The sequence below is a fragment of the Labrus bergylta genome, chromosome 3, assembly GCF_963930695.1.
Source record: "Labrus bergylta chromosome 3, fLabBer1.1, whole genome shotgun sequence".
NCBI lineage: Eukaryota > Metazoa > Chordata > Actinopteri > Labriformes > Labridae > Labrus > Labrus bergylta.
This window is the reverse complement of record NC_089197.1, coordinates 3,141,411-3,157,860: the sequence shown is the minus strand read 5'-3', so window position 1 is coordinate 3,157,860 and position 16,450 is coordinate 3,141,411. Positions and strand designations below refer to the sequence as shown.

The 16,450-nt window shown below is 42.4% G+C and overlaps 1 protein-coding gene across 1 annotated transcript; it reads left to right on the top strand.

Moving 5' to 3' along the window:
• The first annotated feature begins 601 nt into the window (after positions 1-601).
• On the top strand, positions 602-15,783 carry LOC110005204 (threonine--tRNA ligase 1, cytoplasmic). Its single transcript, XM_065952492.1, has 19 exons — positions 602-960; positions 4,157-4,252; positions 4,828-5,015; positions 5,198-5,321; positions 5,676-5,800; positions 7,401-7,518; positions 7,673-7,737; positions 7,826-7,904; positions 8,466-8,612; positions 9,736-9,834; positions 10,824-10,990; positions 11,080-11,242; positions 11,365-11,502; positions 12,778-12,855; positions 12,953-13,053; positions 13,212-13,316; positions 13,466-13,538; positions 14,235-14,349; positions 15,178-15,783. Exons 1-19 carry the CDS (start codon positions 637-639, stop codon positions 15,324-15,326), a joined length of 2,454 nt encoding a protein of 817 aa, XP_065808564.1. The 5' UTR covers positions 602-636; the 3' UTR covers positions 15,327-15,783.
• Positions 15,784-16,450: the final 667 nt, after the last annotated feature.

Genomic DNA, 16,450 nt, shown 5'->3' with positions numbered 1-16,450 from the left:
TAATCAATGATGTAGCATGTCTATGTTTACAGCTTATGATGGACACACACAGTAGAATATAATGTTCCGGTTGCTTTGCAACAGTCTAGTTTCCGTTAAATTGCAGTTGAGTTAAAAAATAATCTGTTATTGATTTTAAAGTTTTGTTTTTTTAACACTATTTTCTTCTTGCATGATTTGTTGTAAAAGTAATCTCACACCCGTATATTCATTAATTCACGTTTCATAAATAAACAACAAAAACAAAACTAAAAATTAAAAATAACCCTAACCCAATTTATATTTTTTTCCAAATTAAGCTTTTTTTTTTTCTTCTTTTTTTTGGATAAAAATACTGGATACTGGATAAAACAAATACGACGGAGGATTAGGGCCACGTTAAATAAAAATAGGAGATTAAAGTCGTAAATTTACTAGATTAAAGTCGAAATTAAAAAAAATTAAAAATTAAATTTACGACTTTAATCTCGAAATCTCGTAAACAAATATTTATGAATATCCATATTTCTTTAGGGGGATATCTTAAATAATATCATATATTTAAATGTGTAGTTTTGCTCTCTTTCTTGTTCAGCTGTTATTTCCAAACCCCTCACCGGAAGTCAGCTGTCATCCCTACATGATGGTCCTTTAAAGATGGCGGAGCGCTTGGCTGCACGTTTGACCGCACAAGAGGAGCAGATTCTCCTCCTCACCACGGAGATATCCGCTCTCAGGGACGGGTTGATCCGAGGTGTGGATACCGCGGCTGTCACCTCTGTCTCCCCGGAGCTGGAGAGCCTGCAGACCGAGAACGAGAAGCTGAAATACCGGCTGCTGCACCTCCGGAGGGGTCTGCGGCGGGAGGAGGGGGCGCTGCAGGAGGTACAAGGGAAGAAACTTCCAGGAGTGAAGAATGAGAAAGCTCTGCAGAAAACTACCAGTGCAGAGCAGACGACTAACAACCGAGCTGATAATAAGGTAGGAATAAACATGTGTAGGCCTACAGTGATTGTTAATTTGGTGTTGCACCAGGTTGCATCACGGGCCTCTCTCACGTGGAGCCAAATGACAAACTATAACACCCCCTCTCCAGGAATAGCTGCCTACCTCAGTGCTACAGTCTGTGCACACTTTAGATACATACTGCCATGTTCACTGATATAAATATGAAGCCCAAAGTTAAACACGAAGGAGATCACAGCTCCAGAAAAACAAAGTGAGACCAAAATCAAATCTGTTTTTTCTCTAGTTCCATTATTTACAGGTGTGTCAAATAATCTCATTAAGGTCTTTTTTATTTCTCATAAAACAAAAAATAATAATTTCAGACCACATGTTTATTTATTTGTTTATTAGTAGAAAACAGAATCCTAATGTTTTAATGTAAGAAGATGACAACAGTGGATATTTAGATTTCAAATATCTTTATTGAGTTTTCATCATATATATATATATATATATATATATAAAATAAAACATGGGTTAGGGTTGGGCAGTAATATTCCACATTGCCACAAATGGTATAGTAATGTGCATAACAAGTAAGACAAACAAGTCTTTGTGACAGTAATACCTGATATAGTGCAATAGCCCACCCCCCCCTCCCATCCCCAGCTGTCCTGAAAAAATGAAGGCGTAACATCTAAGAGTTAGTTTGCAGCGCACCACACAGAGTCAGATCAACAATCAATATTTAGTGGAATAACTTTCATGTTTAATCACAGCTTTTATGCGTCTTGGGCTTGGCGTGCCCTTCAGTCTTTCACATTGCTGTTTGCATGGACGGATCATCATGACCACCGACCCTGGACTCAAACAAGCCTCGGACCCCTACCAGTACCTACACACACAAATGTTACATGTGCTCTGCGGGAGCCCTGCGCCATAACCCGGTCTGGGTTCTTCACAGAAAACAAACCCCTAAATGTTGGAATGTTAACTTTCTGTTTCACATTCTGGTCCTCATTCTGGTCCTCGTACAGTCTTAAAGGTAAAACAGTGAACTACATGTGGAACTTCTTTATCTGATGACTCATATGAGCGGTATCTCAAAGTTATTGTTCCTTTCTTCCTTTTATAAACATCAAATACAGTTGTGCTCATAAGTTTACATACCTTGGCAGAATTTGTGATTTTGTTGGTCATTTTTCAGAGAATATGAATGATAATACAAAAATATTTCTTTCACTCATGGTCAGTGGTTGGGTGAAGCCATTTATTATCAAACAATTGTGTTTGCTCTTTTTAAATCATAATAACAACAGAAACTACCCAAATTACCCTGATCAAAAGTTTACATACCCTGGAGGTTTTGGCCAGATAACATACACACAAATGGCTACTGAAGGTAACCTGCCTCACCTGTGATCTGTTTGCTTGTATAAAAAGTCAGTGAGTTTCTGGGCTCCTGACAGACCCCTGCATGTTTCATCCAGTGCTGCACTGACGTTGCTGGATTCTGAGCCATGGGGAAAGCAAAAGAATTATCAAAGGATCTGCGGGAGAAGGTAGTTGAACTTTATAAAACAGGAAAAGGATATAAAAAGATATCCAAGGATTTGAGAACGCCAATTAGCAGTGTTCAAACTCTAATTAGGAAGTGGAAAATCAGGGATTCTGTTGAAATCAAGCCATGGTCAGGTAAACCAACAAAATTTTCAGCCACAACTGCCAGGAAAATTGTTCGGGATGCAAAGAAAAACCCACAGATAACTTCAGCTGACAGACAGGACTCTCTGTTTCAAGATGCACAATAAGAAGGCACTTGAAGAAAAATGGGCTGCATGGTCGAGTCGCCAGAAGAAAGCCATTACTACGCCAATGCCACAAAGCAGCTCACTTACAATACGCCAAACAGCACAGAGACAAGCCTCAAAACTTCTGGAACAAAGTTATTAGGAGTGATGAGACCAAAATGGAACTTTTTGGCCACAACCATAAACGCTTCATTTGGAGAGGAGTCAACAAGGCCTATGATGAGTACACCATTCCTACTGTGAAACACGGAGGTGGATCGCTGATGTTTTGGGGATGTGTGAGCTACGAAGGCACAGGGAACTTGGTCAAAATTGATGGCAAGATGAATGCAGTATGTTATCAGAAAATTCTGGAGGAAAATTTGCACTCATCAGCCCGGAAGCTGAGCATGGGGCGTAATTGGACGTTCCAACATGACAATGATCCAAAACACAAGGCCAAGTTGACATGACATTGGCTACAGCAGAGAAAAGTGAAGGTTCTGGAGTGGCCATCTCAGTCTCCTGACCTTAATATCACTGAGCCACTTTGGGGAGATCTAGAAACGTGCAGTTCATGCAAGACAGCCCAAGAATTTACAGGAACTGGAGGCTTTTTGCCAAGAAGAATGGGCAGCTTTACCATCTGAGAAAATGAAGTGCCTCATCCACAACTACCACAGAAGAGTTCAAGCTGTAATTGATGTCAAAGGGGGCAATACAAAGTATTAAGAACTAGGGTATGTAAACTTTTGATCAGGGTAATTTGGGTAGTTTCTGTTGTCATTATGATTGAAAAAGAGCAAACACAATTGTTTGATAATAAATGGCTTCACCCAACCACTAACCATGAGTGAAAGAAAAGTTTTTGTATTATCATTCATATTCTCTGAAAAATGACCAAAAAATCACAAATTCTGCCAGGGTATGTAAACTTATGAGCACAACTGTAGTTTGTAGTTCCAGGTAGCACGTAGAAACAGCTGTTTGCAGATTGCAGCTCGCTCCCTCGTTGACTGTCCCTTCCCTTTCCTGAAAAAAAACACAAAAAGCAAGACTGCTAAACAAAATGTTTCAATCGCAAAAATGCCTAAAATTAAAAAAAATATTGAAGGCCAAGACTCCCCTTCACCAGGGATCAACCTGTGACTGTTGGGTGATGTGGACGCAAAAATTGAAGCTGCTCAGCTTTGGTTCGATGAAGTCTTTTTCAGACGAAGACCAAATCATTGAGTCAATAAGTAGAAGGAGGTTTTGTCTGTGTCGACATTCAACAGAATTTTGCTTCCATGCGTGCAGAGATTCTGATTTAAGGAACATCTGGAGAAGTCGGGTCATGTTTATGCAGAGCTGCGAGGCCTCTAGTAAGGATAAATCTCACACACACACACACACACACACACACACACGCACACTCACCCTTCTCTTTCTGTGGACAGGTGCCGCCTCCAGATAAAAAAACAGCTGATGGAAACAACAAGAAGGAGAAGAAGCAGGAGAAGGGAGGAGGAGGAGGAGGAGGAGGAGTGAAAGAGGTAATTATTGTGCAAGAGCTTGAAATGATTCATATAATAACAAAAGGATGTTTTCACTGTGGTCTCTGTCTCTAACGACTCGAGAAGAGACAGATCGATGCTCTTTTTTATTTATTTTATAACCAGGGAAATCTAGTCGACATTAAAAATCTCTTTTTCATGAGAGCCCAAATATTGACCAACACAGAGCAGCCATACATACCAACATAATACAAGGTACATAATTATAATACATTAAAAATATTTGTCAATATCGTCTAAAAACATTTAAAACTCCTCCTTTGTTTTGACTCTGAGGAAGACAATGAAAAGTTCGTCCTTTGTATCTTCATAAACTTGCCGTCAGTGATCGATGTGTTCCAGAACTTTCTTTGGATTCTGCCTGTGAATTATTTCTGAGGTCCTCTGTCCTCCTCTGAGGGCACCGACCTCGATCTGTGGAGGGGCTGGAGTGCAAGAGTTTGACTTCTAGTTTGTCGTCATCACTCGGCTACGTTTCATGTCTTTTGTTTATTCAATAGGTGGTGATTAAAATGTATTTATTGTCTTGTTTTTTAAAATATTTTCCGCTGTAGCTGAAGCCCTGGCCCGAGTACATCTCCCAGCGCCTCAGTCTGTACGAGGAGCTGAAGAAGGAGAGCGACGCCCTGCTGAAGAAGAAAGCTGTCGACAGTAAACCCATCACGGTGGAGCTGCCTGACGGGCGTCGGGTGGAGGGGAAGGCCTGGATCACCACACCCTACCAGTTAGCTTCAGATATCAGGTAAATAAACACCTGGAGAGATTTAGAGTCCATGTGCAGCCATGAGTGCAAATATTGAATTTTCCCTCTAGAGAGTAAGTTCTCTGAAGGGTGATTTCACAGTTTCAGCGTCGCTTATTTCCACTGAATAGATGATAGAAATATTACATGAAATGCTGACAGAGCTCTTTTTTTTTTTCCAGCCAGGGCCTCGCTGACAACGCGGTGATTTCCCGGGTGAATGGAGCCCTGTGGGACCTGGACCGACCTCTGGAGCAGGATTGCTCTCTGGAGATCTTACGCTTTGATAACGAGGATGCACAGGCAGTGAGTACTTAAGAACAAAAAAAAAACACCTACAGCAGGAAAAAGTGTCACATACATCAACATTTTCTTATTTCAAAATCATCCTAAGTGTCTTATCTTAAATAGAATGTAGTCATGATGATCTGAGAGAGTTGATCTGCAGCAGCGAAAGACGGCAACAAGTCAGTGAGGTCCTTCTAATGCAGCAAACACATCCTCATCCTGCAGAGTGTTTGGGTTGCATGATTTCTGCTGCAAGGAAAGTGAGAGTTCACTGTTTAAAGTGGCTCCTCAGGGTTCAGAGATATGTCGACGTGTTGACCTTTGGCGTACCAGAGGTAATATTTGGATCTGTATTTTTTTTTCTCGTTCCAGGTGTATTGGCACTCCAGCGCTCACATCCTGGGCGAGGCCATGGAGCGCTTCTACGGAGGCTGTTTGTGTTACGGACCCCCCATCGAGAACGGTTTCTACTACGACATGTTCCTGGATGGACAGAAGTGAGCAAATATTTTTACTTTCACAGATTTCGCAAACGACTTTTTCATTTTTCTTCTTGACTGAGACTTAGAAGGCTCCGTGCAACACAAAAAAAACAGTGTGTGTGTGTGCGTGCGTGCGTGCGTGTGCGCCCGTCCGTCCGTCCGTCCCATAAATGCATCGATTGAGCTACAACAATTATGTCAAAACTGAAGCGTCTTGTAGCTTAGTTTGAATATTTTGCTGCCGATGCTTTCCTGCACTCTCCAAAGTTAGGATAATCAATATGATACGCTTCATCATTGAAAAGCCTTCTCGTGTGCGTGTGCGTGTGCGTGTGCGTGTGTGTGTGTGTGTGTGTGTGTGGTCACACTCACTCTGCACACAACATCATGGTGTATCTGCACTCATACTATAATAATGCTAACAGTAAGTGAGTATGGGGCGGTCGCAAGTCTAAACATTCTGACATTCTGGCTCCGGTGCATCAAAAACAAGCAGTCAGTCGTTTTCAAAATAAAACTTTTTATAAAACTCTTTCTACAATGTGGGAAGGAAACTGTTCATCAAAAATATTTCATGACACAAACCTCCCATCAAAGGATGATTGGTTAGCAATAATCAATGAAATACACTGCATGGAGAGACTGACCTTCTCATTAAGGCTAAAGTTTGACCAATATATAAAAGTCTGGAAGAAATGGAATATGTACTGTACGGAATGTAACTCATCTTAATTTAAAAAACCCTGATTTGTGTATTTTGACTAATGTATGGCCAATGTTACCTTTTTTCTTTTCTTTCCTTTTTTTATTCCCTTCTTTTCTTTTGTCTTGTTTTACTCTGAAAATATCAATGAAAAGAAAGTATCAAGAGAAATTTCATGACTAAGATACAGTAGGCCCCCCCATCTAGTTGTGTTTTTGTGGTTATTGATGCAATGTAATTATGCAGCCTATAGTTCAAAATGTTTTAGTGAACTCCAGGAAGATTAGCCTCAGCTTAGGCCACGGCTAATGGAGATCTGAATAAATGAAATTAATGAATGAATTAAATGAATAGAGAGATGTCAGCTTGAGACCAAACTTACTTGCCGACCCCCTGGCCTAGTGCTTAAGTCCCAGGGTTCGACTCCTTTCTCAGAAATCATTCCCATCTCTCTCTCTCTCTCTCTCTCTCTCTCTGTCTCTCTGTCTCTGTCTCTGTCTCTGTCTCTCTCTCTCTCTCTGTCTCTCTCTCTCTGTCTCTCTCTCTCTCTCTCTCTCTCTCTCTCTCTCTCTCTCTCTCTCTCTCTCTCTCTCTCTCTCTCTGATTTCCTAAGCGATCCAAATAAAAAGGCTAAAAGCCCAAAAATTAATCTAAAAAATCATTCAGAACCCAAATATCTGATATTTGAAATCCAAGACTTTAGATTTGTTAGTTTGTAGACTTTCTATGAACGTCTGCTTGTATTTAATGACAATACTTTGTAGAAACCTTTCATTTAAATATTTGCTGTTTTTTTCCTAAGTCCTCAGAGGTTCCTTTTGTCCCACCGGTGTATTTCCTCTGAGTCACATACTTCTGTCTTATTTGAATCAAGGGTCTTTGCCATAAAAAGTAGATGTTTGCTGTTTTTAGGGGCGTGTCCAGCGCTGAGTTTGGGGACCTGGAGACTTTGTGTAAGACTGTGGTGAAGGACAAGCAGCCCTTTGAGAGGCTGGAGATCAGCAAGGAGACCCTGTTGAAGATGTTTAAGGTGAGAAAGACAGAGCCTGGATGCTCCCAGTTCACGACTTTCCGACTCCTCATGTGTTCACATGCTTTTAGTTTGGAAATCCTGAATGTTGTAACAAACATCATGGACGCTACCAAGAACGTGTGAGGAATTAAGGAACTGTTTCATCTTTCAGTACAACAAGTTCAAGTGTCGCATCCTGAATGAGAAAGTCACCACCCCCACCACTACAGTCTACAGGTGAGAAACTCTACCTGTTTACATTACGTCATGTGTGACGTCTTTGTATGTTATTTTAATCTTTGTGGTGTTCATGAATCCTGTTCAGATGTGGACCCCTGATCGACTTGTGCAGAGGCCCCCATGTCAGACACACAGGCAAGATCAAAGCCATGAAGATATATAAGGTAAGTGGAAGTTCAGTTTGTCCAGAATACACAAACTGTTAACGGATAAGTACTGATCTCAGATCGTTTAATTTTAGTTTTTAACTTTAAGGAGCTTTAGCTCAACTGTGGCTTGTTTTTTTTTTATTTAAATTTTTTTTTTTTATCTGCCTGTCTTGTAAACTTGTACTTAAGCACGGGGCAAATGGACCGAGTGTGGGTGCACCCTGACACCTAGCTTCTTCTAATAGATGTAAAGTACATAAAATACTGTTGTTGTGGTGATGATATAGGTGGGATAACTTTGAGGGATGAGGATGCCTTTGATTTGTAATCCTGCTGTCGATTTTCTGTGAGCAGAGATAATCTCACCGGTCCAACAACAGAGAACCGTTAAATAACTTTAAGTTTTAGTGGAATACACAATCTGTAAACGGATAAACGACAGTTAACAGAAGTTATTTAAATACGTTTCTCTGTTCAGAGACACTAACGGCTCGAGAGGAAACCAACTGCTGCATTAACAATGATGTTCACTGATTGGCCACTGCTGACGGCGCATCTTTCCCCCTCTGTCATCAGAACTCTGCTACCTACTGGGAGGGCCGCTCCGACATGGAGACTCTGCAGAGGATCTACGGGATTTCCTTCCCAGACTCAAAGATGCTGAAGGAGTGGGAACGCTTTCAGGAGGAGGCCAAGAACAGAGACCATCGCAAGATCGGCAAAGTGAGTCACTGCAGGGCAGGGGGGCAGGCGGGCGGACGGGTCCAGGCCCACCCGGGTGGCTGTGGTCTGGATCTGAAACGTAAAACCCAGAACAAAGAGAGTCGGGATTCTTACTCGTAAGAAGAGATGCCTGACACAAGTCCTTTTGAGGTTTCAGTCCTCGTCAGAGTCTCCAGTTGTGGTTTATAGATATGGTAAGAACCTGAAGCCAAAAGACTCCAGAAGAACTCTAAAGACGAGTGAAACATTAGTCATTGGAAAGTCCAACACGACAGAGAAGCTGTGATCTAATTTTCCCTACTTGGAATTATAAAGACTCAACCATAGAGCTGAGCAATTAATCAAAAAATTAATCGAAACTGACATTCAGAACCTCTAACCGACATAATCTTGCCCATGTCGATTATTTTGATTATTTTCAGGGCAGACACATTTCTTCTTTAGGGAAGACGACACCGAAACAAAAAGAAGTCAAATGTAAAACACTGCGGAAAAACAGTTTGCAATAAATGCAGGTTATTTATTTTCTAGTGTTTTAAAGAAGTTAATTTCTACTTTAAAACTAAAATGTGTCATTTTCATTTCAAGCGATGCTTTGATTTGTTTGAAATATTCAATAAATAACCTCAAAATACTAATCAGATATTCACTCTCTCATTAGAAAACATATCCCAGCTTTGATAGTTGATCATATTTACAGTAGAGAGCATGTCAGTGAACTATGAGGGCAAAAAACAAAATAATCTAAAGGGCGCTGTGTTTATTTGACACATGCACTCCTGATGATTCCTTGAAAATGTCGGGACAGCGTGCACCAGAAGTTTTCCAAACGTGTTATTCATACATGTCCATTACAGTCAGACATGAGAGGGGCGTGTCCAGACATTTTTTTGACTGGGGCGACCCAACTGAGGGCTCTAGCTTACACAGGGGTGGCCTGAAGTTTGTGTTCAAACGCCATGAATTAATTTAATTTATTGGCCAGCCAATAATATCGGCCATTATTAACATATACCCCCCCTGTACTCATTTATTTTGACTTTAAGAAAGGGGAAATGAAAAGCTGCCTCCAGGTTTTACAGATTTATTATCATTGATCAAAAGTTGTATTTTTGCTTCACAGGATCAGGAGCTGTTCTTCTTCCATGATCTCAGCCCTGGCAGTTGTTTCTTCATGCCACGAGGCGCCTACATCTACAACACGCTCACAGAGTTCATCAGGGTAAGACGCTCGTCTTATTTAAAAACGTTTGATGAAATCCTGTCAGGGCAGGAGTACGAGAGAGCTAAGCTAAAGAGCCAAGATGAGAACACAGTTGAAGAGCTGTGAAGGTTTATTGGAGTTCAGGACGATGATATTGTGTATGAACTCTTACACATAAAAGCTTCTTGTATTGAGTTATTTGTGATGTTTTTAATCATACAGATTCTGATTAAAGGAGCAATATGTACCTCTGACACCTAGTGTTTAAAATGTGTACTGCAGCTTCAGTGTTTATCCAGCTCTGCATGGGTCTGTAAACCTTTCTGTGTTCTAACCTCTCTCCATTTTTCAAAAGCATCTCCAATATTGATCCTAGTTTGAGCACGTTTCTGCTCGTGGAGCTTATTAGAAACATGCAGAGGCTTTTTAGGTCGAGTACAATCACTTCTATCTGAACCACTTCTCTTGCCCGCTTCCATCGCTGCAACACCTGTTGACCTGATAACTGCTCTCATATCTGGCAAACAAAGGGGCGTCCAAAACGGCTGTGTGGGGGTGCCTTAAAAGCGCCTACCTTCTCTGGTCCAAACAAATCCAGAGCATTCAGGAGCAGAATCTAAAGTTAGAAGGAGGACATACTGGCTGCTGCATTGTTGTCAGAGAAGCCAGCACTTCAACATAGCATGTTTCCTTAATGATCATATAGTAAGCTCACTTTATCATTTCACTCACTACACATCTCACTGACTGGACCTTTAATACTTTGCATCAATTAATTGTCATTTAGAAAGTATCTTTGAAAAGCCCTTAAAGGAGCAATCTGTCAGTATTCTCCTGAATTAAATCATAAAATGACAGTTTTTAACCCTAACCCACAAATGTAAAACAGAACACAAAGGATCTGATTTCCTTGAAGTCTGTGTCAGAGGTCAGGATCTGGCTCAGCTCGGTGAAGTATCTGTGCAGTCATCTTCTCTTGTTTATGTGCTTTGTCTCTGATTTTCTAGGATGAGTACTGGAGAAGAGGCTTCCAGGAAGTGGCTTCTCCGAACATTTATAACAGCAAACTGTGGGAGACGTCGGGCCACTGGCAGCACTACAGCGAGAACATGTTCTCCTTCCCGGTGGAGGAGGACATCTTTGCACTCAAGCCCATGAACTGCCCCGGACACTGGTACAGTCACAACACGTTTTAACATCAATCCAACATCACACAATGCGTTCTCAGTCGTTTTGATTTCTCGCTCCCCGTCTGTTTCGCAGTCTGATGTTCGGCCACAGGCCTCGCTCGTGGAGGGAGCTTCCCCTGAGGCTGGCGGATTTCGGGGTCCTGCACAGAAACGAGCTGTCGGGGACTCTGACGGGGCTGACCCGAGTGCGGCGTTTCCAGCAGGATGACGCTCACATCTTCTGCACCATGGATCAGGTGACCACATCGGGGCTTTACACTACACAAGATGGACGTACAAGAATAACTTAGTTTTTCTCTCTTTATCTACTTTAATGTCAATCATCTTTTTTTTTTTTCTTCTTCCTTCTTTTTTAAAGATCGAGACAGAGATGAAGGGCTGTCTGGATTTCCTCCGCTGTGTTTACGATGTGTTTGGATTCTCCTTCCAGCTTCACCTCTCCACCCGTCCAGAGAAGTTTCTGGGTGACATCGCCGTCTGGAACCAGGCTGAGAGGGTAAACGGCCTCCTGCACTGAGATTGTGATTGAAAATTAATCTTTAGCTTCTGTTTGAACCCGAGAAGATCAGACTTTGTTCTCTAATTATGAGACGGTGTTTAAATGGAAATAAAAAACGCAGGATCTTTGCTGTTCTGTATCACATAAAGTCTGTTTACACTGTGTTCAAAACAATTAACACACGCTCTCTGCTACACTTCCTGCCGTTATTGGAGTTGTGTCAGTGTGTGTTTTGTAAAGTACATTGAGGATGCACTATATGCATCGTGCATTGTGATTCGTTGTGCTGTTAAAATCCACAGAACAGTCATGACTAGCTGAGGAGTCTGCATCCAAAAAAAACAACCCAATCCATGAAATGAACCCATGATCTGGTATGATTGTGCATTTGATTTGATGTACGACAGTGTGACCTGGGGCCCGTTTCAGAAAGCAGGTTCAGTGAAAAATTCTGAGTCTGTTAACCCTGGAACGAGGGGAACTCTGGGTTTTCCGTTTCAGAAAGCGAGGTCACTCAAACCTGAGAAAGAGGGGTAATGGTGCGTTTCCATTTGATCCCAAGTTGCCGGTCTGATCCGTCATCAGGAACGCCCCCTGAAGTCAGAATTCCGACTCGTAAACCCGGAGAATCTTCAGTAGCTCGAGTTCAAATCCAATATGGCTGCTACGTGCATCGACAGGGATGTAACTGTTGCAACTGTTTATTAGCAGCTTAGTCGTCTTTTTGTGTAATTAAATCAGACCGATGGTATCGTGCACGTTCTGTCTGTGGAGGTGTTTTCATGTTATTTTCACGTCGTGTGTTGTTATCGTCTGGTGTTAGCTAACAAAACAAAGGTACTCCCCGGAGGCGTCCATGTTGCTTTTTCCAACTTAGAACTGGAACGTAGTTTACTCGGGTGTGACGTCATTCCCAGATCCGAGTTCAGAGGTAAATGTAACGCAGCATAACTCCAGCCCGTTCCACAGAGAGAGGTAACTTTAGCTCTGAGCCTGTTACTATGGTTACTGAGTCTATGACCTGGTCGGGAGCAGCTTTTCTTTAATTACTGTTGGCTTTTTATAGCCGAGTGAACCTTCTCAGAGTTGATGAAACAAATTCAAATCAGCTGATCTGGAACCAGAATCTCAGAGTTTCCCACTTGAGGGTAAATCTGTTCAGAGCTCAGCGGTGGACTGAGAGTTTGTTAAAACGGGCCCCTGGTCCGACTCTGCTTCCCAGTCCTTGTTGAGATTTCATCACCGTTCTAATCTTTGTCTCGTGTTCGACAGCAACTGGAGAACAGCTTGAATGAGTTCGGGGAGCCATGGAAACTCAACCCAGGAGACGGTGCTTTCTACGGCCCAAAGGTCAGACCCCCCCCCTCTTCATCATTCCTATACAAATTGAAAAACAGTTTCATCCCGAGGGCTTTAAAGTTCTGCATTTCCTCTGTTTCTGTTGCAGATCGACATTAAAATCAAAGACGCAATCGGACGTTACCACCAGTGTGCGACCATTCAGCTGGACTTCCAGCTGCCCATCCGCTTCAACCTGACCTTTGTGGGGTGAGTCACCCTATAAAAACCCTGAGGCTGCACGCCGTCCTGCACCCGGGCGGTTGTTGCTCAGTTGGTAGAGTCGGTCCAAGGAGCCCAAGAAACGGTCTAATTTAACATCTAAACGTTACATCTTAACAGCCTTTCTGATGCACCTGTTTCTGCAGGAAGGACGGGGATGACAAAGGCCGACCTGTCATCATCCATCGCGCCATCTTGGGCTCGGTGGAGAGGATGATCGCCATCCTCACAGAAAACTACGCTGGGAAATGGTGAGGCGCTTCATGGCCTTTATGGCATTATTTCATCATCACACAGCATCACCCGGGTGTTCCTTCCTCTCAGGGTCAACGGGCATGTAAAGGTGTTTTATCTCTGTGAAGTGGGCTTCATTAAAGTCCCTCTCTGTCTGTTCCTCCAGGCCTCTGTGGCTCTCTCCTCGTCCGGTCATGTTAGTGCCCGTCAACCCCTCCTGCGAGGACTACGCCAAGAAGGTCAGTCTTAGACCGGGTTTCACACCAAGCCTGTTTGGTTCAAGTTAGTGCAGATCGTTTGCCCTGCTGTGAAATCTGCTGCGGACCAAACAACTGTACAGAGACCGATTCAAAAGGAGGGTCTCAGTCCGCTTTATTTCAGACTCTGGAGCGATCCGTTTGCAGTCAGAACATGAAGAGACCTCGATCAGACCCAAAAGCAGGAAGTAACCACCGTGGGCAGAAACAGTTTGTGTGGATGAGCAGGTCCTGGTTCAGAAGGATTAATGTGCTCCTTCCTCAACATATTATTCTTTTGAGCTGTGCCTCATTTTCAAACTGTATCCATGGCAACAGTGATTAATGCAAACAATATAAAAAGAGATGAGCAGAGCCGAAGTTGGTCCGTGTCGTCGTCTGTCTGTTTAGAGATTGTAAAGTGTCTTTGGAGCAGCCACAGCCAATCAGGAGTCAACTACACTTTGTTAACTTGAGGGGATTCTTCACACACCGACCAATCAGAGAGCATTTATTCGCACATCACACATTTTTAACGGCTTGTAAACGTCCCCATGTGAAAACAGATTAAATGGAAGTAACTGATTCAGACCAGAGCAAACGATCCAAAGGAGTGAAATCACTTCCTAATTTGGACCCCATTTTACTAGAATCATCTTCATTAACTTCATCTTTGTGAATGTTTGATCTTCCCGTCAGGTGTGTAAGCAGTTCACAGAAGCTGGTTTCATGGCGGACGCCGACCTGGACTCTAGCTGCCTCCTTAACAAGAAGATCAGAAACGCTCAGTTGGCCCAATATAACTTCATTCTGGGTGAGAAAATTTAACATTTGTCAGCCTGTCATCACGACTAAAGCATGCTTGGTTCACTGTCTGTATTTCTGCATTTCTGTTCAGCCTGTTTTTCCCCTGAACGGGTAACCAAGTCATTTAGAATATTCTGTTTCTAAACATCGAAGAAGGTGAATTTCAGAAATAAAATGTACACTGTGGATCAAAGGTTGACCATTGGATAAAAGGCTTTGTTTTAGAAAGGCGACTGTCCTACACTTAGGAATACTAGAGCCAATCAAACGTGGGATATCGTCTTCATTTGCGGGATGCAACACAAGTGATGCTGCAGATGCCAAGAATCTGATTTCTAATTAACCGAGTGAGCGCTTTATTAATCTATTAAACTTCTTTTAAAGATACTCAAGGAAGGTGAGCTGATTAAAGAGATGTAAATTGTTATTCCACAGAAAAAACACATCTGAATGTAATATAATACTGCCCCCTGGTGGTGTGACAAAGTGGAGTACGGTATGTAGGTAGTTTGCCTTTCTTTCTTTTTTTTTTTTTTGATTTATTTTTTAGCTTTTTGTGACTTTTATGGAGAGACAGGACAGTGGATAGAGTTGGAAATCAGGGAGAGATAGGGAATGACATGCGGGAAACCCACTTGGAGGACCATAGCCTCCATACATGGGGAAAACAAATATCGGTCTCTCAGGACTCCAGCTTCTTTCTCCTGTTTTGACTTCTGGGTTGTTTCGACATTAGACAATAACGAATCTTCAGTGTTTGAACGTAGAGAAAATCTGGTTATTGCAGTTCACTTGGCCCCATGTCAAACTGTTTTGTCCTTGTTTCTTTCGGCAGTGGTCGGAGAGAAGGAGAAGATGACTGACGGCGTGAACGTGCGCACCAGGGACAACAAAGTCCACGGCGAGCTGTCGGTGGCCCAGGTGCTGGCTCGCCTCACCCTGCTCAAACAATCCCGCTGTCGGAACGCAGAGGAGGAGTTCTGACCGGGGGCAAAGAACAATCCAGACTCTTTCGTATGAATACCTCAGCTCACCGTCACACGAGCAGCAAAGTGGAAAAAAAATGATGTGAAGATGGTGAAGTGAAAGTAGTCGGACATGGAGCAGAAATCACACTGAGGACATTCTGATGATCATTAATCCGTCCTACCAAACAGGAAGAGAGAACAGTAGTGAAAGGGAGAAAAGGACAATGTCTCAGTAATGTAATGTAAGTCTGAACTGAAGGAAAGTTACCCAAACACAATGTGGTTGTTGAAGGATTTCAACGGTTGGTCCTCATGGAGAAATCCAGAAACACAATAAATCTTCTGAGCGTGAGGCTTTGATTTTCATTTTCCTTACAGGACAGATTCATGATGTTTATCTGATGAGGCACATTAATAAAAAGGTCTGTCTCTGTGGTCATACCCAGGAATTAAAAACAATCTACTAAATGTGAGTGATTGTTGTTTTTATTCCCTCCAGAAAGTCGATTAAACAATTCTTGTTTTTTAAAAAGATGAGGTGACAAACCTCGGCGATAGTATGATAAAATCTAGAAAGATGCAGCCATCGGGGGGCCTGTACTATGACGTAGGATTTGCTATGAAGACAGGTAACCACCCATCCATCATCTGCTTGTCCTGCCTGCATACGAGCATTATTCTGTTTTTCTTGGACAGATGTAGTTCATCTTTAATTTAACGTCTCATGCTGGTTTTTCTCCTTATTTTTAATTCACAAACTATTCCAGCTCTAAATGCATCTGGGCCTCTAGTGGAGAGTTGCAGCAACAGCAGGGGCCTTTAATTGGGATGGGCTATAGGCACACGTGTTTATATATATATATCTCATAAACTGAAGAAATACCTCAGGAGTCGGAAAAGCAGCCACAGACCGCTCGACAGGCACTCGCTATGTTTTTTTTACCGAGGACAGGAAGCCGTCGTTTTAGGGCGGTGATCCGGGGTAGAGGTGTTGCAAAGTCTCTGGGAGCAGATGGGGGGGACATGTGTGGATCAGGACCAATAAATAGCCTGATACAAATGTGTTTTTGTGTGGTCAGTCTTTGATAACATTAGAAATCCTAAAGCCTGACTTCACCGAAAGTCACACCTCTTTACCAG